The 22824-nt window shown below is 44.3% G+C and overlaps 1 protein-coding gene across 1 annotated transcript; it reads right to left on the reverse strand.

Moving 5' to 3' along the window:
* Window positions 1-17876: 17876 nt before the first annotated feature.
* ZNF703 (zinc finger protein 703) lies at window positions 17877-21875 on the reverse strand. The gene is made up of 2 exons (XM_078666125.1): window positions 21485-21875; window positions 17877-19621 (listed from the first exon to the last, which is right to left on the reverse strand). The coding sequence occupies exons 1-2, from the start codon at window positions 21779-21781 to the stop codon at window positions 18260-18262; spliced, it is 1659 nt and encodes a 552-aa protein (XP_078522251.1). The 5' UTR covers window positions 21782-21875; the 3' UTR covers window positions 17877-18259.
* Between the last annotated feature and the right edge of the window lie 949 nt (window positions 21876-22824).

Raw genomic sequence — 22824 nt, forward strand, 5'->3', positions numbered from 1 at the left:
ATTACTTCCCACCCTATTCCCCATTAAACCCACAACCCGCGACAGAATTAAATTACGCAAAAATTAAATACCATAAAATTCATTACTTAAAATAAATTATGAAATAAATATACACTTTTCACACATATACTAACATAATAAACACTTTAACAAATTCGATATTATTAAAAAATCTATATATTTGTTGTCTATATTCTGTCCATTCGATATTTTGTCCATTTCATTCGATATTTTAGTTGTCTATATTCTGTCCATTCGATATTCTGTCCATTCTATATTTTTTACTCGATATTAAGGTAATTCTATATTTTTTACTCGATATTATGACTGTATACCATTTGTAACGATACAGACTCTTTTAGTCTGTTTGCGATTTCAATTGTAGTTGCTGCAGAGAGGTAGTAGACAGCACTCGAACCTGTGATGATTCAGACTCTACTGAGTCTGTTTACTATGTCCATTTCAGCTGGTGCACGCGATTGGTTACATCGGCAGGCCACTATTTAAAGAGATGTTTTCTCGGTGCTCGAGTTGGTTTACATGGATACGCCATTAAGGAGAGGACCGGGACTGCTGTGTTTGCAGACTGCTTCACAAATTGGTGAGTTTTTTTTTTCACTGCGCTATGCTTGGCGCCCCCGCAGAGGGCCAGAGTATAGGCTTTCCGTATTGAGTGACTTAGTTCTTTTCCTGTTTTTGTCCCTGCTTGCTCATTAGGAAAGGGTGTTGGCGTACGGGAGATGGAGGCTAGTTTAGAACAGACGGTCACCATCGGAAGAGGTAATTGCCCCTTATTAATTATGTGTATTTATAAGTGACCAAGGTCAAATAGTGTTTAGCAGAGAATACCCCTACATATAAAAAAAAATTCTTACATCGATAGGTGACCCCACCGCGGATAGAAGTTCAACCCGAATAAGGGTGTTTGGACTCAGGGATTGCAACCTGACCGAAGTAGGTTTTTCTGTGAGAATTTAAAAGCGCATTCCAGTTTTGTAGGTACGGTTTTTGTTTGTATAGGCAGCTTGACCATTAGGGGAGCACTTGTAGAGGTAGGCGGCCCAAGAGCACGTTAGGAGACTATTTGAGAGCCTCTGACCCACGAGTTTTGTTTGTTTTTTGGTACTGCACAGAGTTGGTGGTACTATTACTATCATTATTTTTCGTAATTCACCTTTCTTTTGTTTTTTCACATGGTGGTGTACTTGTAGTGGTTTACTGATTGATAGCGGCACAAAAAAACCAGCGCACTGTGTGTAATATATGGGATAGATGTGGATTCTATATTTACAAATATATTTTCATGGATATTTTAGATTGGTTTCATTGCCCTTGTCCTGAGGAGGCCAGAAGAAATTGACGGCTGTAACGCGTCTGCATCAACAGCTTCTTGTAGAGGAGTCTCTATTAATCCAAAACATTATTGTAATGGCGGCAGCACATAGAGTGGAAAGGATAGAGAGGTGTTTCACCTCAGGTGCTGTAAGGACTACCTCTGAGTGTATCACCCAGATCTAATGTGTGAACACTATCTAGCAAATAACATGTTGGGGATATTGGTTATATAGAGTGTTGTACATATATTTTTTTCTTTTTGTTATATGCACATGTATTGTTATATGTTTTTGTATTTACATGTTCTAGAATCATTTATGGTCAGAGATCGGTCCCATGGCATGTATGTGTGTTGAATTAATTTTGATTAATGGTCCATGTAGAATTATATACTTATGTTAGGGTAATTAATTGGTTTTTTTTTTTTTTTTTTGGAAAAATGGGGCCCCTGCCTAATTGGATGAACCCTGGCAAGTTAAATTTTTTTTTTTTTTTTTACAAGGGTAATTAATTGTGCCTTACATTGAAAATAAATTGGATATTAATTCCTCCGTATTCATCTTTCCTGTTTTTGTATGATGTTCGATGCCCAGGTATAGGAGGGTAATTTGGGTATACCCTTGGTTTTTGCTTAATGTACTAAGAATATGGGCATGAAGCTCTGCCCACTTTCCGTCCATCTTTTAATTGGCTCCTGTCACTGTCCTTTGTAAAATGTGGCTTTTCATTGGTCAATAGGCTTAGTAGTCCCTCCTTAGTACTGCCTTTTCTCTCCTTGTAACCACCCATAAGGACACTCCCTGTTACACGAGTTGTTACTCGGTACGTTTTAATTGCAGCCTCGGAGCACTACTTTGTCAAATAGTTTTCTCGACAAGCTCCCCTGCAACGTGTATTTTTTTTTTGAGGGGCACACCTCGGCTGGAATAATGGAGGCTGTGACTTTCTTTTGTAATTTGCAGCGAAGAACGTGGCCTCATGCCTTTTTTCTGTTTATTTAATTTTGTTACAATGGGAGCACCCACACTTTAGTTTTAAACATCTTAAACTAAAGCTGACTGCTTCAAAAGTAAAGAAATAGAAACATATATATTTGTTTACTTTTGAAACAATTGCGGCACCTGCGCTTTAGCAAAAGATGTTAAAAACTAAAACACGAGTGCTGCAATTGCTTTACAATGCAATAGCTCCCGCATTATTGAAAGTTGGAGCTATTGGCGTTGCATTAGTATTAGCAACACCAATAAGTTTGATTTCTGGGATGACACCAGGTCATTTTTATGATCGAAATACTACTGCCTATCTCAGGTGAAATGGTTGAATCCATCTTTTGTATGACGAATATCACTACCCTTATTGTTCAATAACTGTATATAGTGTAAAGCTTAGTTGGTGGTGGGTCCCTCTTGGTTTTATCTATACACTTCTTATCCATTGGGATTTGATCGTGGTTATAATATGTATGTTTGGTAGCACATTCACCTAATGTTCTTTAACTGTATATTGTACTACATCCTGCAGTTTCACGGTCCTCTATGTTTGTTATTCATATATTTTATATTCCTTTTGTACAAATTGACACTTTCAAATGTATGTATACCACCTCAACCATTTATGTTCTTATACTGTAAAGCACTCTGATACCCTCGTGGGTCACGTTTGCGCTATATAAAACTTTATAAATAAAATAAATAGCTCAAACGTACAGTAATGTGAAACTGATTACATTGCAAATGTTTGTTCTTAATATAGGAGTCCCAAACAAGTATCTTGCCTATTGCAAACAGTTTTCTGATGCAACTTTTAGTTGGCCAGGTCCTCCTTCCTCCTAATTTTTTCGGGGTGCAGAAGGACTGGAAAAAAATACCCTGGGATATGGCAGGTAGGGTTGTAAGTGCACAAAAGTCCACCACCCACCTATACTTGCAAATGGTGGGGATAGCAGTACCAACGTTCTTTGCCCTGAAGTATGTTCGGGATTATGAAATGATGCTGTCAGCTCTCTTAGAGCCAAACTAATTCCCACCCAAAATTTGGATAGGCAGATGGGCAGTGGAACTCCATTATCCATTCATGGCTCTGAGGTAGTGTCATGGAGGGACAAAAAATAAACTCCCACCCTTTGGCAACGAAGAGGGTGTTTTCTAAAGGGGCATGATCAAACAGTCCTCCCTAGCTACTCACAAGGCTAGGAAGGGTCTCTGTTTTTCACACACCAGCCTAAGAAGGCATGGGTGCATTTGTACTCTCTTGGTCATGACCAGGCAAGAGTGTGATTGGGTGTGAAGTTTTCTTTTTGCGATAGTTCCTTAGGGCGAGATCAGCACTGGGGGCTGTCTCAAGGCCCTCACACTTAGGCATAATACAGCATTGGCTTTCCCGCTCTACTGCTTCTATTTTTTTTTGTTTTCCTTCCAGTGTTTAGGAACATCACCATGATTGAGTAATATGGATTGCATCTGCATCAGACGCTTGCCCAATTGGCTGAAAGTGTTGTTAACAAGGAATTATTTGTGCATGCACACTGGACACTCACATTTTGCTTATATCTGTGAAGCAGTTGGCTGAAAAATCACCTGACTACAAAATGGCCCAGATCAATGGAAATTCTAGTGGATAATTAAAAGTGGGTGAACTGTTCATTGAGATTTTGAAAATATTTGTGGAGAAAGAGAAACTCACCTATGGCAAAACCCATCTTATTTAGTTTTGGGAACTGAAACCTCCTACCTCTTAGAACTTTTCAACCCTTTGGGCATTCTGTCCAAGTTGGCCACTCTCAAATTGAATTTTGAATGCTGTTTCCATAAAGTTATCTTCAAACTGGTCAGGAGAAGTCAAAGTTATTTACGGTTCATATGTGTGATTTACAGTGGCTTGAAGTAGTCAACATTAACTTCGGTGGCGTGGCTGCACCTCTGATAATCAGTGTAATCAAATTTGAGGGGATTCGAGCTAATCTGACTCCTAAATCAGGCCTCTGAGGAGTGTATGTAAAAGCATACTTGTTTAAATAGAAGCTTCTTAAGACGAAACCATGGAACCATAAAGAATTTTCAGAGTTCAAGCATAAACAGTTCATTCAGGATTCTTTTTTTCGAGAAAATCAAGAGAACAGGCCTTGAGAATAAACGTATTTCGGGTAAAAACAAAGCAATTTAGTGCCTTAAGTGAGAAGTAAGTGAAATACACCACCAGAGGAAAAAGTATTTAATAAGCATGTTCCTTTCTAAGCAGAAAATCTAACTTTTGCCAGGCTGCAGAGCTTTTCCAGGATATGAGTGCCAATTTTAGAATGAAAGGAGTATAATTCACATAAAAAACTCTTCAACTCCTACCCAAATGTTTCTTGGCCGGGATTCTTCCTTGAGGTCAGAATCAGTCCAAATTGACTTCACATTTTATGAAGGCCATGTTTCAAGGACCCTGCTGCGAGTGATTGATGCTCTGCTTCTCCACAAGATGAACACCGTCCCTATTTTTTTTGCTAGCGGCATGAATTAAAAGTCAACGCTTACCTTTCATCTGAGGCTCCAGCACAGAACTGCTGTATATATTTTTTTTTCTGTTGAAACAGCATGCAGTGTTCAGGCGTGCGCACACATACACTGCGGCCGCAGAACACGCAGCAATAAATCAGTGAGAAAATACAGGCTGCCAGTTAGACTAAACAAGTGCATTTGCAAGGCTTGCTAACCCTCATTAATCATTCTGACAGTCCTAAAAACACATTTCCCCTTTAATGACTGTATTTGGATAATCAGTGCTTTTTTCTTCCTCAGTCGGAGTTTGAGTAACAGACAGCTGGTGTTATTACACCCATTCACTGGGGAGTGCAGGGATCAGGGTCAACTCAGAGTCAACCGCTGGAGGTCCCGGCATCCAGGGCAGGCCGGGAAGGCTGGGCCTGGGCAGCCAGGGGGAGTCGTGGGCTGGAGAAAGTTTAGGCCGATTTTTGAAAGCCTTCCTCAGCCACCCCTTGCGTTCATTGGATACATAAAATTGCCAATGTACTAAGTAGGATAAGTCTTTAGAAAAACATCCGTGTTGTTCTCGAGCTCTCTAAAGACGTGCTGCGCCTCTCGTGACCTCAGGCAGTGCTGAACAACGACGAGGGGCGCTTACACTGTTAGTACAGTCAAAGGGGACATGGTATATTCTTATTCTTTTTCTTACACCAAAATCTACCAATCAATCTACAACATATAATAATGTGCTGACTAGATGTTTCTAGATTGTTCTCAGAATGCTCCCCAGCCATGGATACTTGTGAAAAGTACTTCCGGGTTACTCTGTAGTGGGGGTTGTCCTCTTCTTCCCATTATTTGTGTTATTATTTAATAACGGATAAGACTTTAGAAAAACATCCGTGTTGTTCTCGAGCTCTCTAAAGACTTGCTGCGCCTCCTGACCGCACGCATGCTGAACAACGATGAGGTGCTATTACACTGTTAGTACAGTCAAAGGGGACATGGTATATTCTTATTCTTTTTCTTACACCAAAATCTACCAATCAATCTACAACATATAATAATGTGCTGACTAGATGTTTCTAGATTGTTTTCAGAATGCTCCCCAGTCTAGGCTAATTGTGCATAGTACTTCCGGGTTACTCTGTAGTGGGGTTTGGTCTCTTCTTCCCATTATTTGTGTTACTATTTAATAAAGGATTGAACTAAAGAATTAGTCAATCGCTACGGTACTTTTCCCGTAACATTATTTTAGGTTTTTATTCATTTCTACAGCACCCACTATCACTTTTGTATAGAGCTATCTTAATGTAAGCACCAATGTTATATCATTCTTGGGTTTCCTTTGGTCGTTTAGTTCTGTACGTTTGAGATGTTTGTTAATACCTACTGATTCACTGCACAGTGGCTACATTTCTTAACTTTTCAATCATGTAAAAAAATCCATTTACATCATTGTATTTCTTGAGTAATAAACAGTAAGCAAAGCAAAAACAGTTCTCACTATTTTTGCAGTTTATGTTCTAAAAAAAGAACCGACTGAATTTTCCCGAAACAGACTTCCAAGTTGCACATTTAAAACCTGGGTAAAAAGCATTTGCTGTTTATCAAGTGAATATAGGGCAAGTAAATTGAAATGATCATGCTATAGTTTACTGCTTGGAGCACTACTGTAGGGCTAAATCCATTTACGTCATTTCCAGTTATGGATGCAACAAAACCTCACCTTCCTACAAAGCGAGTCCAATCTAGCTGTTTTTTAGTGATGCTGAAAAAAAATATTCTTCTAGTTTTCAGAAATGTAGGTAGCTGGTGCCTATACTAAAAGCCTAGAACTGTGCCCTTTTAAAATATCTTATTCATTCCAGTCTCCCTGTGACAGGAGCATCTGACTGGGAGTGTAAAAATATTCCAGTTCTGCATAAGTCCTATCCAGGGCTATTTAGTGTTTACCTGTCCCTGCTGTACAAATACAACTCTGGAATCAAATGAAGATTAAAGTCCTCGGTGGCAGCCAGGGGTAGAAGCTGCTGCCTCTGTCTCACCCGTGGTTAACCCTGGAAGAACACTTACTAGCCCATATCTGAGGGGTCGTGAAGGCAGCAGAAGGAACTGAAAGTAATAAAAAAGGGCTCCTACAAAGTTGATAACTTTCCTCTTCCTGCCACTACTTCATTCAGAAAATATAACCAGTGGCGGCTACTCCACAATGGCGGAGGAGCATCGCCTCACTGCCTGGCTCAGAGCCAGCAAATGTAAAATAATACGGCACTCTTGCATCGTTTTCTATTACATTTGCTGTCTCTTAGCCAGCGGTGTTGGGAGGGGCGGGGTTTAGGCATGGGAGGGGGAGGAGAAGTGCTACATGCACTCCACTCCCTAAGTGCGCATGTGTTTTGGCTGGCCGTGTCAGGCTGCCCAAAATACACATGCGCACTTAGGTTTTTTTCCAGCCAAGCTACATTGAGCAGCCGGGTTTGAGAAACCCCACAGATCCCTGCTCTTAGCAGGGCATCGTTCTTGCCTCCTCAGATCAATCCCCACGCTGCTCTGCAGTACGGGGATTGAATGAGAGTCTCGACCCAGGGGCTACTGGGACCCAGGAAGTGGAGTGGCGGCGAACGGGATGCTGGAGACAGCCAGCTGCGGCAGCAAAAGGTACGTTTTGTTTTTTAAATATTTTAATCCCTCAACGCGCGAGGCCTATGGCACAACCCCACTCTTGCCACCACCCTTTGTTTATGTCATCCGCCGCTGAATATACCCCCGGGCTCTAAGCTTTCCAGAGGAGGCCGCAACCATCTCCAAATACAGGCTGCCTAGGATAGATTCCACCATACTCCTCTTTCTTCTCCCCACCCTACTTCTGGACTCTTATTTCCCCAATGTGGGTTCTTTTTTTATCAGTATTCTCAGTTTGTCCCTGTTTTCCTCTATTTCTTTTAAACCTGCGTGTGGCACTATATACCCTACTCTCTCTTGTTCTGGGTTAAAGTCTGATGATATCAAAAAGGCCCTTGGCCCCAAAAATGAGTGCCAGTGTATACTCCCTTAAGCCCAGAGAACATATTAAGAACTGTTCCATACATTTCCCTTGCCCAAGGAAACATGGAGCTTTTGGGGCCAGTGTTGGGACATGCACCAAACATCTGATGTCATCACTGAGTCACTGTTGAGGGCATTGGCTGTCTTGTTCTTCACTCTTCAAGCTTTGAAACCAGCCTCATCACTCCCACTGCAGTGTCCTCACAGAGTACGTGAAACTTTGTTTAGGCTCACATGGCTTCTTGTTAAAACAGATTCACTCGAGTCAACAAGAGAGTTTCACTGCAAAAGAGTGCCCTTTACCAGTAGGGTTACCAGATCAACTATTGGATAATCTGCAGAATTTAACAAAAAAATTGTTTCTAGCTCCTATGGAGCAAATTTTACTAACATTATAGCGACCTCTGACTGCGCAGTGGGAGGCCTTATGAAAATGTTGACTGATCATATTCCACTTGCTCACAACTATTGGTTTTAAGCTGGTGCTAATGAAGTTAAACCATGACCTGTATAGTTTTAACATGTGAGCTAAGCAGTGCTTAATTTGAGCCCGTGGTTTCCGGTGTGCATCACTGGCACTTAATCATTAACACCTACACTTGTCATGAGCACCAGTTAAGGACAGGTTCATTTATGGTAGGCATGGGGAAATTAAGTGATTTGCCCAAAATCACATGGTGTTGAGCCGCCAACGAGACTTTAACCTGGTTCTCAAGACGGCGCCTCTGGCCATTACGCCACATCCTCTCCCCACTTTCATGGTTAGTAGTTGGTTCACTTTTAGGAGAAATGGGCTGGTGCAAGCTGCCTCCTGTCGAGAGCCCCAGCACTTATTTTTTGGGACAAATTAACCACTGGAACTAAGTGACAAAATTATGAAGCAATACTATCACAAAATGTGTTGCATTAGGTTGCAGTATTCGTGCCTTTATTGCCACATAATTTAGTCAACGCTGCCTCATACTTTGGTCTTCCCTCTGCCACACAATTGCAGTAGCCATGTGTACAAGGTCATCATACCCAACTGATCTTAGCCATGATTATATTGATTGTTTTCTTGAATTGAAACAGAGGCAATCCATTTGGTGAAACCTCATCCTTGATTATATCTTTATATATTTCATAATAGGTGACAATTTGAAGCATGTGTAATAACAACCATTATTGAGATATAATGAAAAGATTGGCCAAACAGTGGTTTGCCTTAAAAAATAATACATGTTAGTAATTTTTGTATAAAATCACATTGTCACATTATTATTGTATGAATGTGGTGGAGAGTGCGGATAGGCGTGGGTTAAAACAGAATAATACCTATGGAAAGAAGATGCGCTGTATTCAATTTTTGGTATATGACAAATGAAATTTAAGTACCAATTTTTAAAAACAAAATGATGAAAAAAGGAAAAAATATTTATTGTGTTGAATAAAAATGAAGATCATTTTATAAGATATTAGCATCTGGTATATGTTCTATTGATGGATAAATCTCCTAGGTCCACTTAGTACTTAAATTTCTAAATGTTTTTTGTATTCAATTGCAATTTTCTCCCTGATTTAAGAACTATTTTCATTTTCAGGGGTACCCTTTTTTTGTTCTCAAATACAGGTCATCAAACCCAGCCCTACCATCACTCCCGGTTTATCAGAGGCGGTCATTTCTTTTGTGACATTAGATATTTGGACCCCACTTGAAAGTGAAAATACTCATGCCTTTCAACCTATCAACAAAAGAAATGGAGGGAAGTCAGAAGTTTACGAGACTGAGTCCATTTAAGGTGATTGGAGAATCATTACTTTTTATAGGTTAATATAGGTTTGAAAAGTGGGCGAGCCTATCAATGTGTATGGAGCCATTTTGTTTGTTAGGCAGGTGTATGCAAGTAAAAAGATTGTGACACCAACCAAATGGGGGTGAGTAGACAGGTGTGTCTCCCCCTTTACTTGCCCCAATTTCCAGGTACAGAACATTTATTTTACTTTATTGACCTTCTACTTTTGATTTAAACTTAAATACTATAGAGTGAAATCATAGCAAAAAAAAATGCCAATGAAGAGCATGGACTTGGAAGATTGCACAACGTTTGCATATATAGGCACATTTTTGGGGTAAGGGATTTAAAAATAAGACATCAACAAGGAAATTCCCTCTCAAAGCCAGACCAGGTTCACCTCAGGTCTGTAGCTCATTCCCTCTACTGCTGCCAAAAAATTGTTTTGTTTGCATTCACAATGTTGTTGATTGTAACTGTATTGTATTAAAATTGCATTTATCTAGCGCTTACTACCCCTGACGAGGCGTCGAAGAGCTTTTTCGATGAGTAGCACACTGATTGCCATTTTGGTTCACACTAGCCACACTCACTAGCAGTAATGTACTTTTCTTCCTGGCGTATTGCATTTTTTAAGCTTAATCGCACAGTTCAACTTGCGAAAAATGCTAATTCAGCATGTCAACAAACAGGGATAGATGAAGCAAAATGTTCCAGTTTTTGCAAAAGAAAATATGGCAATCATATATATAAATGTGATTTAAAGGCCGTGCTTTTTAGAATACCTGACCTGACAACACAGTGCTATTGAAATGTTTTAGAATTTGAATATTTCTAAAGCACCAGCAGAAACAAAGCAGCTCATTTCCTCCTCAATTCCTTGTAAAAAAAACACCACAAAGAGCGCACACCAGGTTTCCTAGAGAGCCCATTTAGGGTCTGGCAACATCGGTCTCTCCCTGGGAAGACAGATAAAACTGATCACACATTTTTGTTAGGAATCAATAAATCTAACAAATCCAGTGAGGTGTGGTGAACATAGGCATAACTATACCGTCGCAATTATGCCCCCCCCCCCATTGATAAAGAGTGGGAAGGAGCTATATGTTACTACAGCGGTCTGTTTGTAGTGTAGAGGGGAGGTTGTGTTTTGTGTACAGAGCAGGCTCAAAGATATGTAGAAATGTAATCTGTTGAGATAACTCTCAGGTGTTCAAAATGTGAAGTAGTATTTAATATAAACACATGAGCTGATGTCACATGACCAATTATGTCACAAGAAGTGCTAAGTAAAATGCTACAAGCGGCGTAAAATACATGAATCTCACCAAAATCCTATAATTACTGTAGAAAATCTTAACACTGAGGAGTTGAGTGCAGATACCTTCACTTGGTTCCTGCAGTAGGTCTTCCCCTATGGAGAAATGACTTCTTGCTGCATCACAAATTGCCAGGAGCAGCTGAACTCGCAAGGAGGGGAGGGGGAAGCCGGGGTTAAGAAGGTCCTCTCCAGCTCAGTAACGTAGCAGATATGTTTTGGGCCCTGGTGCAAGCAAGGAAAAATGCCCGTTTGCCTGCAGTTGGGAGAGTAAAATGAAGCTCGTCTGGCCCCTAAGCCGCTGCACCTGCTGCAACAAAAGTGGCTACGCCCCTTCTTCAGCTGAGATTCAGCCATTTTTGTGAGCAAACTCCAACTGCGCAAGACTCACTCACTGCGCGTGAGACTACGGGTCTCTGGTTGGTGGGGGCTGTGTTATGTGTAGACCGTAGGTATGAAGCTATATTTCTGTTGTACACTGCTAGAAAAGACATGTGGTGTGGCCCTATCATGGCAGTACAGCGTTACACGTATTCCTTTGTACGTTTAGAGTGTTAGGGGTTTCATATATAACTACTGCAACAGTTATGGCCTTCATAAAATGCTACCACATAAGTACTCGTGGTGGCTATTAATCCTGGGTAGCAAAGATGCTTAGCAATGCTACTAGAGGTATGTTGTGCTGCTAAGTAATCCGTGCCTGAAGGGGGTAACAATTCAAGAACATTTTTATGAGTTCCATGCACTGTAAACTTTTAGAAAAAAAGGAAGCTCCAATTTGTTTCTGAACCAAAGCTACAAGTATGAACCCAACGTGAACGACTTTTGCAAAAGTTGTAAGTGGGGAAAAATGTAATAAAATGATGTTTTGCCGGACGCTTCTAGCTGGGAAAATCTGTGACTATCCATGTGCAACTCCTTTCACCCAAGGTAAGGGTACATACTGACAGGGTGGATCACCTAATAGTGGGGTGCTAGAGAATTCTCCATACTCTCACTTCTAAAAAATATTACAATGAAAAATACGTCTTATTAAAAAAATGTAAAGGGAATACGGTTTACAGAGCAGATAAAGTATCCACCCTCAAAGTATTGAAGACTGGACATAAATATACAATTTTTTCAGTGGCCTGCACCCACGGAAAGACTAGGCATGGCGCCAATCAAAACAATTGAAAAAAGATAGACCAGCAGTATTATCACACATATATATATATACACATATACAGACACACTGTGTCAGCATGTTTTTTTGCACATGTGGGGAAAATGTGCAGCAGAAGGTAGCCAACTCCAGGCGGAAGCGGATTGGTTGTCCACCTCTCTATGCAGGCCAACCTGATAAAAACCCTGCCCTCCGCTCTGGGAGTGAGTAAGAGGAGGGAGGGGAATTTTTGACTCGCTAAACCAGGGATGTCCAACGGAAGCCCAGATGGCCGGACCCATCCCCAAATTTTTGAGGATCTACTTACCATAGATTAACCTAGTGACCCTAGAAGAACTCATTCACCTGATCAGTGGTTCCCCCGAAAACCTGGCATGGCTTTGGCCTTTGGGGACGAATTTTGGGCACCAGTGCTTTGGACAAATGGGATGGGGGTTTCTCCGATCAGGTGTACTCACTTTGTGTGCTATGGTCATCAGTTGTCACCAATTTCCCATTTCCAAGAACAACAGTTTTCCTTGGACATCCCCCAGTGCAATGGTGAAAATCCACTGGCATAGGGTAGTGCATGGACCTGAGCTGGATCACCAACAATCCCAGCCGTTAAGTTTGCGGAAAAGCATCCTATATGTGACGAAGGCTGCTTGGTGAGAACTCTCTGATACATTCACTAGATCAGTCCCTTAATGACCAATGGCAAACCAGCCAAATGGTCTGAGCCTGTTCACTTATTTACAACACAAAAAATAGTAAGGGGGCGTGAGCTATAATGACAAGCAAAGTACTGCTTCAAGCCATGATTTCCTGCACCCCCCCCCCCCCAAAAAAAAATCAGGGTTTGCCTGAAAGAGGCACGAGTCTGTTGGGTGGAAAAGACCAGTTTTGACAGGGCCAGATGAAGAACTGTTGTGTCCCCAATAAATTTGTAAAATAGCGCAGTGCAACTCTGTGCCTTCAAGACACTCAACATTGCACATTTCAGATAGGAACAGGTACGATGACAGATATATTTCTTCAGATGTGATATTGCTCGGACGCTTTATTAAATATGATTTTACTCGCATGAAGCATGGATTACTTTGTTCATCACAACAAAAAGTTAGATGAATGGTTAGGGAGACATACATTTGATGCACCTACCTAAACTAGAATGTTCGCCTGATATATATTCCATTTGCCTGGTTACAAATGCTTTCTACGAAATTAAATTGTAGCGTGTGGGTTTTATGGAATTGTACTTCAGGTGAGCAGTGTTACAAAGACAATTCTACTGAATAAGTACACAAAGAACTAATAAAAACTAGTAAGGGGTAAAAAGAAAAACAACGAAAGAACAAGGCAACTACTTTCTAGAAGCACCCGGAAAGAACTGGAATGTTCTTGGGGGGTAAAGGAGACTCAATCAGGGGACCCTTTGTCTCAGTGGGACGTTGAATATGTTATGCTGAATAGTATTTGCTAAAATACTGCCTTAACACAGGCACTAATGAAACATACAGGACACGATAGCGCATGTTGCTGCCACCAACCACTGGGCGATTTACAACAAAATACGCGTAGCTGATGTAAACGCGTTAAATCCGAGACCTTCGTAGGGCAACTGGAGACATGCAGCGCTATACCAATGCCACAATTCAGCACACGACTACTTACTACGTCGTACTTAAATAGTCCCATCTAAGTATTCAATGCAGCGTTAATCTCTGCTGAAATCGTGTTTGGGTTACATTTCTTGACCTCTTATCAAAGTCTATTACACCCCCAAGACCGCCTCGGTCAGGAGAACTCTAAGTAGAAAACTGATGTCCTTTTGTTGAAAGATTTTGCTCCGTGATATTTTGCTCTTCGTTTGTACACGATATATCTGCATCCGTGCACAGCGCCCTGTCGTGAAAATGTGGCCTGCACTACATATAAAAATACCAAATAAACTCAAAAGTAAATTGTCCTCATATGAGCCTACCAGCCAACCCACCAAAGGAGGTCTGAAGGAAACAGGAGCAGAGAAATCTGGTTGGTGTGTAGCTTTACTGAGGATAGCAGGCATCATAAAATCGTGTAACTAATACGTCGAAGACCATTTTTTTACATAAATGTATACACTTTTCCCACATGCTAAATTCTCACCTATCCTGCTTGCGTTGCCCTATTTCACTGGTAAAAAAGAGAAAAAACACAAACCATTCCTTTTGCTAGGGAGACCATGGTTGAAACAAGTTTGACCCTTTCGCCCTGAGTCGCCACCTGACACAACTCACCAAATTAAAACAAAGTGTCTGTTGCGTTCTCCCTCACCACATACACAGGTTCCACACAAATATGTCTCCCCATACCTCCAGTCACAAATGAGTCTACGTGCCGGTTTATATCACGTATTAATAAGTAGTATTGCCTGTACAACATGCTTGGTATTTCGAAAAGAACGATAAGGTGATAAAGCTATCCGCGGACTACGGCAGAAATGAACCGGTTTATCAGCTTTTTTTATTATTAGAGAGCACCCCAAACATAAACAAAAACACACACAAAGGGTTCAACTCAACGTCAGTTCGTGCAAGTCAATTCAATGTAACTTGACATCCCCCTCTTTATCTTGTATGGGCCCTACCTCCAAAGCGCTCCGAGGCAGCGCTTTACATATACCGTAAATAATTTAGAAAGATATAAGACAATTCTGTACAGCAATGTGCATTCCTGCTTTGAGCCTGTATACCGAGTGTGTCGACTATATACAACTTAGGACAGCAATCCTCTTCCTTGTTTTTTGAAAATGTAGATGTTATTTAAAGTGTGAACAGATAACATGGAAAGCTACCTACGAGGCGGACAAGTGGGGGTGGAATAAAGGTACGGCTCGCGCATTCCCACAACACAGGCCTTTGTTTTTTACTAAATGCAACCAAGTTTGTATAAAATAAATTGGCGTTCCAGGGCAGTGGAAGAGGGTCGGTTCTGTCCGTTCCTTAATACTGGGCCTGATTCACTTATGTATATACGCATAAGTGTGACTAACTCTTGTAACGCTCCTAGCTTCCGAAGTTAAGTAGACACCGACTATAGAAAATTAGCAAGTCGGCCTTCTTGCGCTTATATTTTCGGCATGGCTCCTGTTACTACATGAAGATGCTGCAGAGAGGGGCCTGGATCTGGGAGCACTAAGTGAAATGATCCTCCGAACCAGTAACCTGGCAACTGAAAGTGACACGGACGGGCAGGCACCTCTAATCCAGTAACCAGATTTAACTAGGCCTCAGCCAAGAGGAGGCCTAGTGCTTCTCGCGGGCCTGTTTGAACAAAGATTTAACCCACAGAAGTGCACTAGTCACTTCGATGCATTATTTCATACAAACTGTGGGCTAAAAATATATATATTTCCAATATTTGCACACAGGAAACAATTCTGAAGCAGTGTGTAGTAAGTATACTAAAGATGCACGCTATACCCATGACTCCAATTTGAAAAAGAACACAAAGGGATTAATTTACTCTTGCTGGAGGAGGAAATGCCACAACCCGTTCTTTGCGACACACAAAATGATCTTGTGACGTTTTGAATGCCTGGCAATATATGAGGGGTAAAACATAAATAAATTACAAAGATATTTCAGATTTACTCAGGCTGGTACTTAACATCCAGCACTAATCTTATTTCCTCACATACGTTCACAGCGGAAAACAAAATTAAATGAATGTATTTAATAACAGGGCAGAACTGTGACGTTATTGGATAGAAACTAAATAATGTAACCAGCTGCAGCGCCTGAAGGATCATTTCCCAATCTCTTACCAATAAAGAAAGTAATTTTTGGAGTGAAAATGCGCTCATTCGGCCATCTAAGCCAGTTTAGCCTGGCCGGCTTGGCTGCCCTGCGCCACTTCAGAGTCTGGAATTATGTAGTGCTGACCTGGTCAGGCCAATCAATATCTGTACTGCCAAAAAGATTGCAAACGCAGCAGCACAGAAAAATATATAATGCGATTTAAAATTCCCCGTTGCCCTTTTAAGACAGTTCCCGCTGTCAATGGTGCCGGGCCTTCATTGAATTGCTTTTAAAGATGATATGCTGCGAGGAATCTGCCACGGCGTGAAATAACTTACAACACGACACAAGGGAGGAAGGCCCGAAAAACATAATCGCTATAATTGCGGTCTTAGCAGCGTTTTAAATGTGGCGACATTCAAAGAAAGATTGACACATAGAATTGCTTGATTCGCGTAATGCTTCCTTTCCATGGAAACGCGAGGACGCTTTGTGTTGACAATATCGCGCTGCTGAATGAGGTCAAGCCAGAGATCTACCCTTTCCCTGGCCTTCCTGTATCCCAAGTCACTTCCGGTTTGTGTAGAATCCCCGGATATGACTTAAGCTGCCAGAAATGTTCAGAGATGGCATTCCAAGCACAATTTCCAGTTCGGAAAGTGTGTGTTTTAATAAGGGGACGGGGCATTTGTAACAAAATGTAACATATAAATAGTATTTGCTATATTTAACTAGGTTTTTTCAAGAAGTTCACGCTGAAGAAATATCAGACGAGAGACCTCGTAATTACCGTAAGCAGAATAGGGAGGTGGGGTGAGGGAGAGAGTTATAAAAAATATATAAAAAATTACACACACACAAATTACAACCGATTCCCAAACTTGGGCAGTCGAAAGTGAAAGTAGAAACATCTGCACGGTTGTAGGCCAAGTTTGAAAATCTCCCGTTCCGTGTAAAAAATGCCGTTTGTTGAATGTTGATGCGTAGTCGTGGATAATTAACAAACAAATCAACAGGAACTGTTTGCAACTTTGCTAGTCGGTGCAGAGAGCAGTAAAGCTATCTGTACACATATAAACGACAAAGCTGCTGTCTTGTATGATGGCCAACAGTTGGTGAGAAAATGCGTAAATGTATCTATTTTTGTATCTGCTTTGAAATGACTTGGGGAGTTCACACACATATACCCTAAATCCTAGGATCACAGGATACCGCGGGGCATCAAATGGGAGCCAAGCCGCGCACACCTGCTTCTCTCCTTAACACGAAGTCACGCAGAGAAAAACCGCAAAACCCCCATTGATTGAAAAATAAGACACATAAAAAACCACAAGACTTCTACTGAAAAGGACTTAGGGATTGGGTGTAGATGCGTTGAAGGATAAAACAATGAATCCATCTTCCACATTAAATCGCTCACAAACTGCCAGAGGGGACAAGTGACTACGGTAAATATCAATTAAGCTATAATATAATCCTTAAATCATAATTACTTCCGATAGGTATAATCGAATGGAATAAATTTAGCCCATATATCTCACTTCGCAGATTCATTAAAGCGACGCTAAATACAAGCACCATACACCAACACGTACACCTTTCATACGCCAACATTTCGATAAATTATCCCGAAGCATTCGGGCTTCTCAAAGTGGGGGTATTGAGTAACTTTCACAAGTTGCACTTGCGCACACTAGAGGGCGCACAAGCGCCATTTATGTCTTTTAGATGCCAATCCCCATGCAGTTTAAAGCCACTGCTGTTACAATTTTATGAAAAATGTTTAGCTCAGAAGGGATAACAATATAGAACTATTAGCAAACAAAAATATGTATTCATTAACATGCCAACATATGATTTGACTTAACACACTTTTTTGATAGTGTTAGTGAACCTTTGTGGAGTTTAAAGAATACGTGTTCTCACCACCAATCGGTATGATCTTTCAGGAAACCCCAAAACAGCTTAATTGTAAGTATCCGTGGAAATGCGAGAAGAACGCAATGTAAATATATATCCAAGATTTGATTTATTAACAAAATAGGACTTACCAAGTCAAGTCTGACGGCCCCCGCCATCAAATCCCCCCATTCAATACATTACAAAAAATATTACATCTCTTTTAACTGTACAAATAAAAAGAAAAGAGGGGATAGGGGAAATGTCTTTTAAAGGTTCATGCAAGAAATTCCTCGGAAAATGAAAGCAAACGTTTGGAAAAAATAAGGCAAAGGAGAAAAAGATTAGAAACTGCAACAAAAAAAGTAAACGATTTTTTGGACACAGACTGTTTGCATACCATGGATTCATTGGTGTGAATAATGCACTTATATTCCCAGCTTTAAGCTAAAATACAGTTTAATAAATACACAGTCCGGTGGGAGAGGTGTGGCTCACTGGTAGCCCAGCGCCGAGGCGGAAGTGAGTCTCTGTCCGTATAGTGCATATGGGGAGTAGTAAGGTCCGGCGGCCTGCAGAGAGGGCACGGGCAGCCCCGTCGCGGCCGAAAACTGGCTCTTGCCGTACGGGTGGTACCTGTTCAGTCCCAGGCTGTGCGGGCTCCGCAGGGAGAAGGAGCCCGGTAGCGTGGTGGGGCTCCCGGGCCCGCCCGAGTGCGGCAGGTGCAGGTGGCAGGAGGCCGCCGAGCTGAGGCTGGAGCCCGGGTAGCCGGCTAAGAGTTTCTCCGCCCCGGGCATGGCGGTGTGGGTTCGCAGGTGCGAGAGGAGCTCCTCGGAGGAGGCGAAGCGCTTGTCGCAGGGCCCGCTCGCCGACACCCAGTTGCATATGTGCGGCACGTGCTCGTTCTGCAGCATGAAGCCGTAGGTGTAGAGGGGGTGTCCGGAGAGCGTGGGCGTGACGCTGGAGGAGAGCGCGTGCGAGGGGTACACCAGCGGGTATCCGGCCTTGAGGGACGCCGGCTCGTGCACGCAGGTGGAGCAGCTGCTGCTGCTGCCCAGGTGGGAGGCGCTGTGGTAGCCCAGGCAGTAAGGGTCCCTGCACAATCCTTGCATGAACGAGGGGGGCGAGGCGCCCGTCAGGGGGCTGGAGCTCGAGCCCTTGCCCGGCAGGCCCAGGGAGCCGTGCAGCTGGCTGCCCACCAGGCCGGCCTTGGCGTGCTCCAGCCCGGACATGTACTGCGACGGGTAGCCGGCGTAGGCGCCCACTATGGATCCGTGGTAGCCCAGGCCCGAGGGCGGCAGCGAGAAGACAGAGTGGCCCGGCTTGTAGGGGGACACGGGCGCCACGTGGCCCGAGGAGCCGAGCTCGGAGGCCTTGCTGCCGCCGCCGGACAGGCACTCCCCGTGGCCGGACTCGGAGCCCGAGCTGCTGGTGCTGCTGAGCCGGGCCTGGGAGGAGGAGGCGGGCTCCGGGCTGGGCTTCACCACCTCCGGCTCCTTTTTCTCCTGGCAGTCCGAGTGCTGGCCCGGGGAGCTGACCCGGGAGGAGGGCGACGATGAGAAGCCGGCGCTGGGCACCCTGAAGCCGGCCTTGTCCCCCGCAGAGGCCGAGGAGCCGCCCGGATCCTTGCGGGACTCCCCGGACCCGATGCCCTTGGAGTAGGGTTTGAAGCTGGACTTGTCGTCGCCTGGGGGGCCCTCTCCGTGCGAGGACTGCTTCAAAGACGACGAGGACCTGCTGGACTCCTTGTCGCTGGAGGTGACCGAGCTGAGCTTGGACGATGGCGGGGGATCCGGCTTCCCGATCTGGGAACAGGTCTGGGCCAGCAGCGCCAGGGGGCTCTTCTTGGCATCCAGCTGTGGGGAGAGAGAAAGAGGAGAACCATGTTAGCAGCTTGTTCTGTTGCTTCCACTGTGCCCGAGAGGCGTCTAGGATACCCAACCAAAGGGGAACACCCTACATAGAGATCACACTACAATAAAACACAGTGCAACGTTGTAACAACCCATACAGAGCACTCACTCTAGTCTACACAGTACAAGGGACCAGTCACTAACCAACACTTAACCACCCTTTAGGCCAAAAGACTGACATACAGCAGTGACTTTTTACTAGCCTAGGCACAAGGTGACGACACCACAACGCAATAAACCCACCCTAGTTTGTGACCTAACATAGTATTTTAAAAGTTATACAGCGCTTCATAACCATCTAAAAACTCGTGGCGCTACAATGAATCCCAACACAAAGAAAAAACACAGATTCAGAGCAACAGCCTCTGGTCCAAAGGGTTTGACCATAACCCCGTACATTAGACACCATGACCACAAAGGAAGACATGCTTTTAGAGTTAACCCAAACCCACCCCCCGCAGAAGGTACGCTTAAAAATATCCTCGTGGCAGCCCTCCGTCTGACATCCTGTTAGATTGGTAATACAAATAACTGTTGGCAATAACGAAAGGAGTTATGTAGGTTAATATGTTTAATGTTCTGGGGATACTCTTTTTGGTCCCCGCTTGGCGAAGGATATATAGGTGGATGTTCACCAGAAACTTAAGTTGTCTATCTTGCTGCTTGCCCTGGGTGCTAAATCCCATGTTTCTAAAATGCACAACCAGGAAGAATGCGAGATATTGCCATAATCCGGAATGTGTTGTAAGGAGGGTGGAAGTAGTTTCAATAAAGCGTTTACATACAAATCGTGTGCGCTGCTGCAGCATTCCAGCCAGCAGGGCCGGGGCGCTGGAGGGGAGAACGGACCACACCCTAAGGTGTGAGGATGCCCCAGTCTAGGAGGCCCCTTGGAGTGAAGGGTTTGGGGTGGGCGGTAATAGACTAAGAGAAGAGGATAACTGCGAGGTGTGCTCAGTGGAGATAAGTAAGTGTATGGGGGGGGGGGGGGCTTCTTGCGGTTTGCCTACTGATAGAGGTGCAGGAGCCGCACAGCGCATAGAGGCCTCGGTATCTTGGCACTTAGTGGGCTCCAGACTGACCCGTGCAAGGCCCACTGGGGACACAGGCAACGGCAGACAGGACTCGGGAGAGGTTCGCCTGTCACTGTGGACTCCTCCGATAAACCACAAGCGGCTACAGGGGCGAATGTAGGTAGAGCAGTGACGCTGTATAGGGGCGAATATATTGACCACGGGTTCTTGCCATCTACACCTCCGACTAGGAGCGGGGCACGCGCGTGGGAGTTGTGTCAGCAGTTCACTAAAATCAGCCACGGTTTGGAGTGCTGGAGGGTGATCTCAGCCGAATATTTGTAGGGCGCACAACAAATGAAGACCTCTGTCATAGTGGAATGCAGGTGACGGGGTGTGATAGTTGAAAGTGCAGTAGGCGTCAGGGCTGTAGGGTGAGGTGTGAAGTACATTGGGTGGCAGGTCCTGTCTATGCAGATGGCATAGGGACTTTTAGGGGTGCACTATGATGTTGAGGAGCTCAGAACATGATTAGGTAGGTAAGTGTGCAGAGGGGTTACAATAGCCCGCTAAGGCGGTACAATAGAGTAAGCTGCGAAACAAGTATGATCCACAACTCAACGGGGTAGATTACGACCACAGACGGGGATGGGGGGCAAGCTGTCGGGTAGGAGCAGGTTAGGACATACCGGGTACGGTTGTTTGGGGGTCAAACGGGACCATGTGTGGTTAGGGCTGCCCGTGATAGGTGCGCCTAAGAGGTGGTATCGTTTCCAGTTCTTGCGACTCTTACCTCTATAGGGCTGATCGGGGTGGCGGACAGCGGCTGTAGGTACTCCGGGTGCAGCAGGTGACCCCCATGAGCGCTCAGCATCTTGAGCACCCTGATGGGCAGGCGCTGGGCCTGTCGGAGCGGGTCTGCGGGCGGGAGCTGGGGTCGCCCGGGGGCTCCGCCGTGCGAGAAAGGTAGCCGGTAGAAGGCGATGCCCGAGTCCCCTGCTTCCGGGCTGTCGCGGTGCGCGCTCTCCCAACTCTGGGTGTCTCTGTCCCCCGGACTCTGCTGCTTACATCCGTGGGGGGGACCGTTCATTTGGAGGAGGGCGGCGGAGGGCAGCTGCGTGTCCTTGCTTCTCTCCCGGTTGCCGATACACTGAGTCCGCCTCTCGCTGAGCACCGCACCAGGGCTGCCTCCTCGGAGCCCCGCCCACGGCTCCAGCCAATCACCGGGAACCGGGGCCGGGCTGATCCAGAAGGACGCGAGTCACAGCCAATCACCAGCCCTGGGTACCTTGGAGCAACTGCGCTAATGTGCCCCTGAGTGTCACTAGAGCCTGCTCTGTCCTAGGTCGTGCGATGCAGGTGGTGCTCCCCTGGTCGGGTCAGGCTGGCTGTAGCTCGTTGCAAACTGCTGTCCTTTCTTTACCGTGCAATGGTGAAGCCTGCTCCTCCTGCCACCCCACAAATCAGGAAAATAAAGCGACCTTACCAGGGAGCAGCAACATTGCAGCATTGCGTGACCATATGCAATGGAACATTGCAGCATTGCATGACCATATGCAATGGAACATTGCAGCTTTGCGTGGCCAGGTGCAATGGAACATTGCAACATTTGCGTGACCAAGTGTAAAGTAATCCTGCAGTTGCCCTGACCATGCACGACACAGTTTGCCACATCTTCGTTACTCCAGAACGTCTGCTGCTTGGCTGAAACACCGGCCATGCAATATGCTTCTCCTCAGTCCACGTATTAAGGTTGTCCGGCTCTCCAAAGCTGCTTCCTGCACATCCCCATGATAAAAAAAAACAATATCTCCCCTTTCACGCAGTCCTCGCCATTTGAGAGTGCAGTCCGCTGTCCCCTCACACCAACATAATCTTCTGCTTGCATCTTCTCTGGCCATACCACACTCCCTTCTGCTGCTCCCATGACCACGCAGTATTGCTGTCTCTAAGCCAATCAAGCAGCCTACGGCTTCGCTGACTACGTAGTATTGGTGATGCTGTAGCGGTGCAGACCGCAGTCTGCTGCTTCCACAGCCACGCAGTCTCCTTTAAGGGTGGTCATGAAATGGTGCTGCCTCGTATGTTGCTGCATTTTGGATTTCTTCCCATGTAATGTTGATCGTTGATCTT

This window comes from Lissotriton helveticus, chromosome 11 (genome assembly GCF_964261635.1).
Source record: "Lissotriton helveticus chromosome 11, aLisHel1.1, whole genome shotgun sequence".
NCBI classification, from domain to species: domain Eukaryota; kingdom Metazoa; phylum Chordata; class Amphibia; order Caudata; family Salamandridae; genus Lissotriton; species Lissotriton helveticus.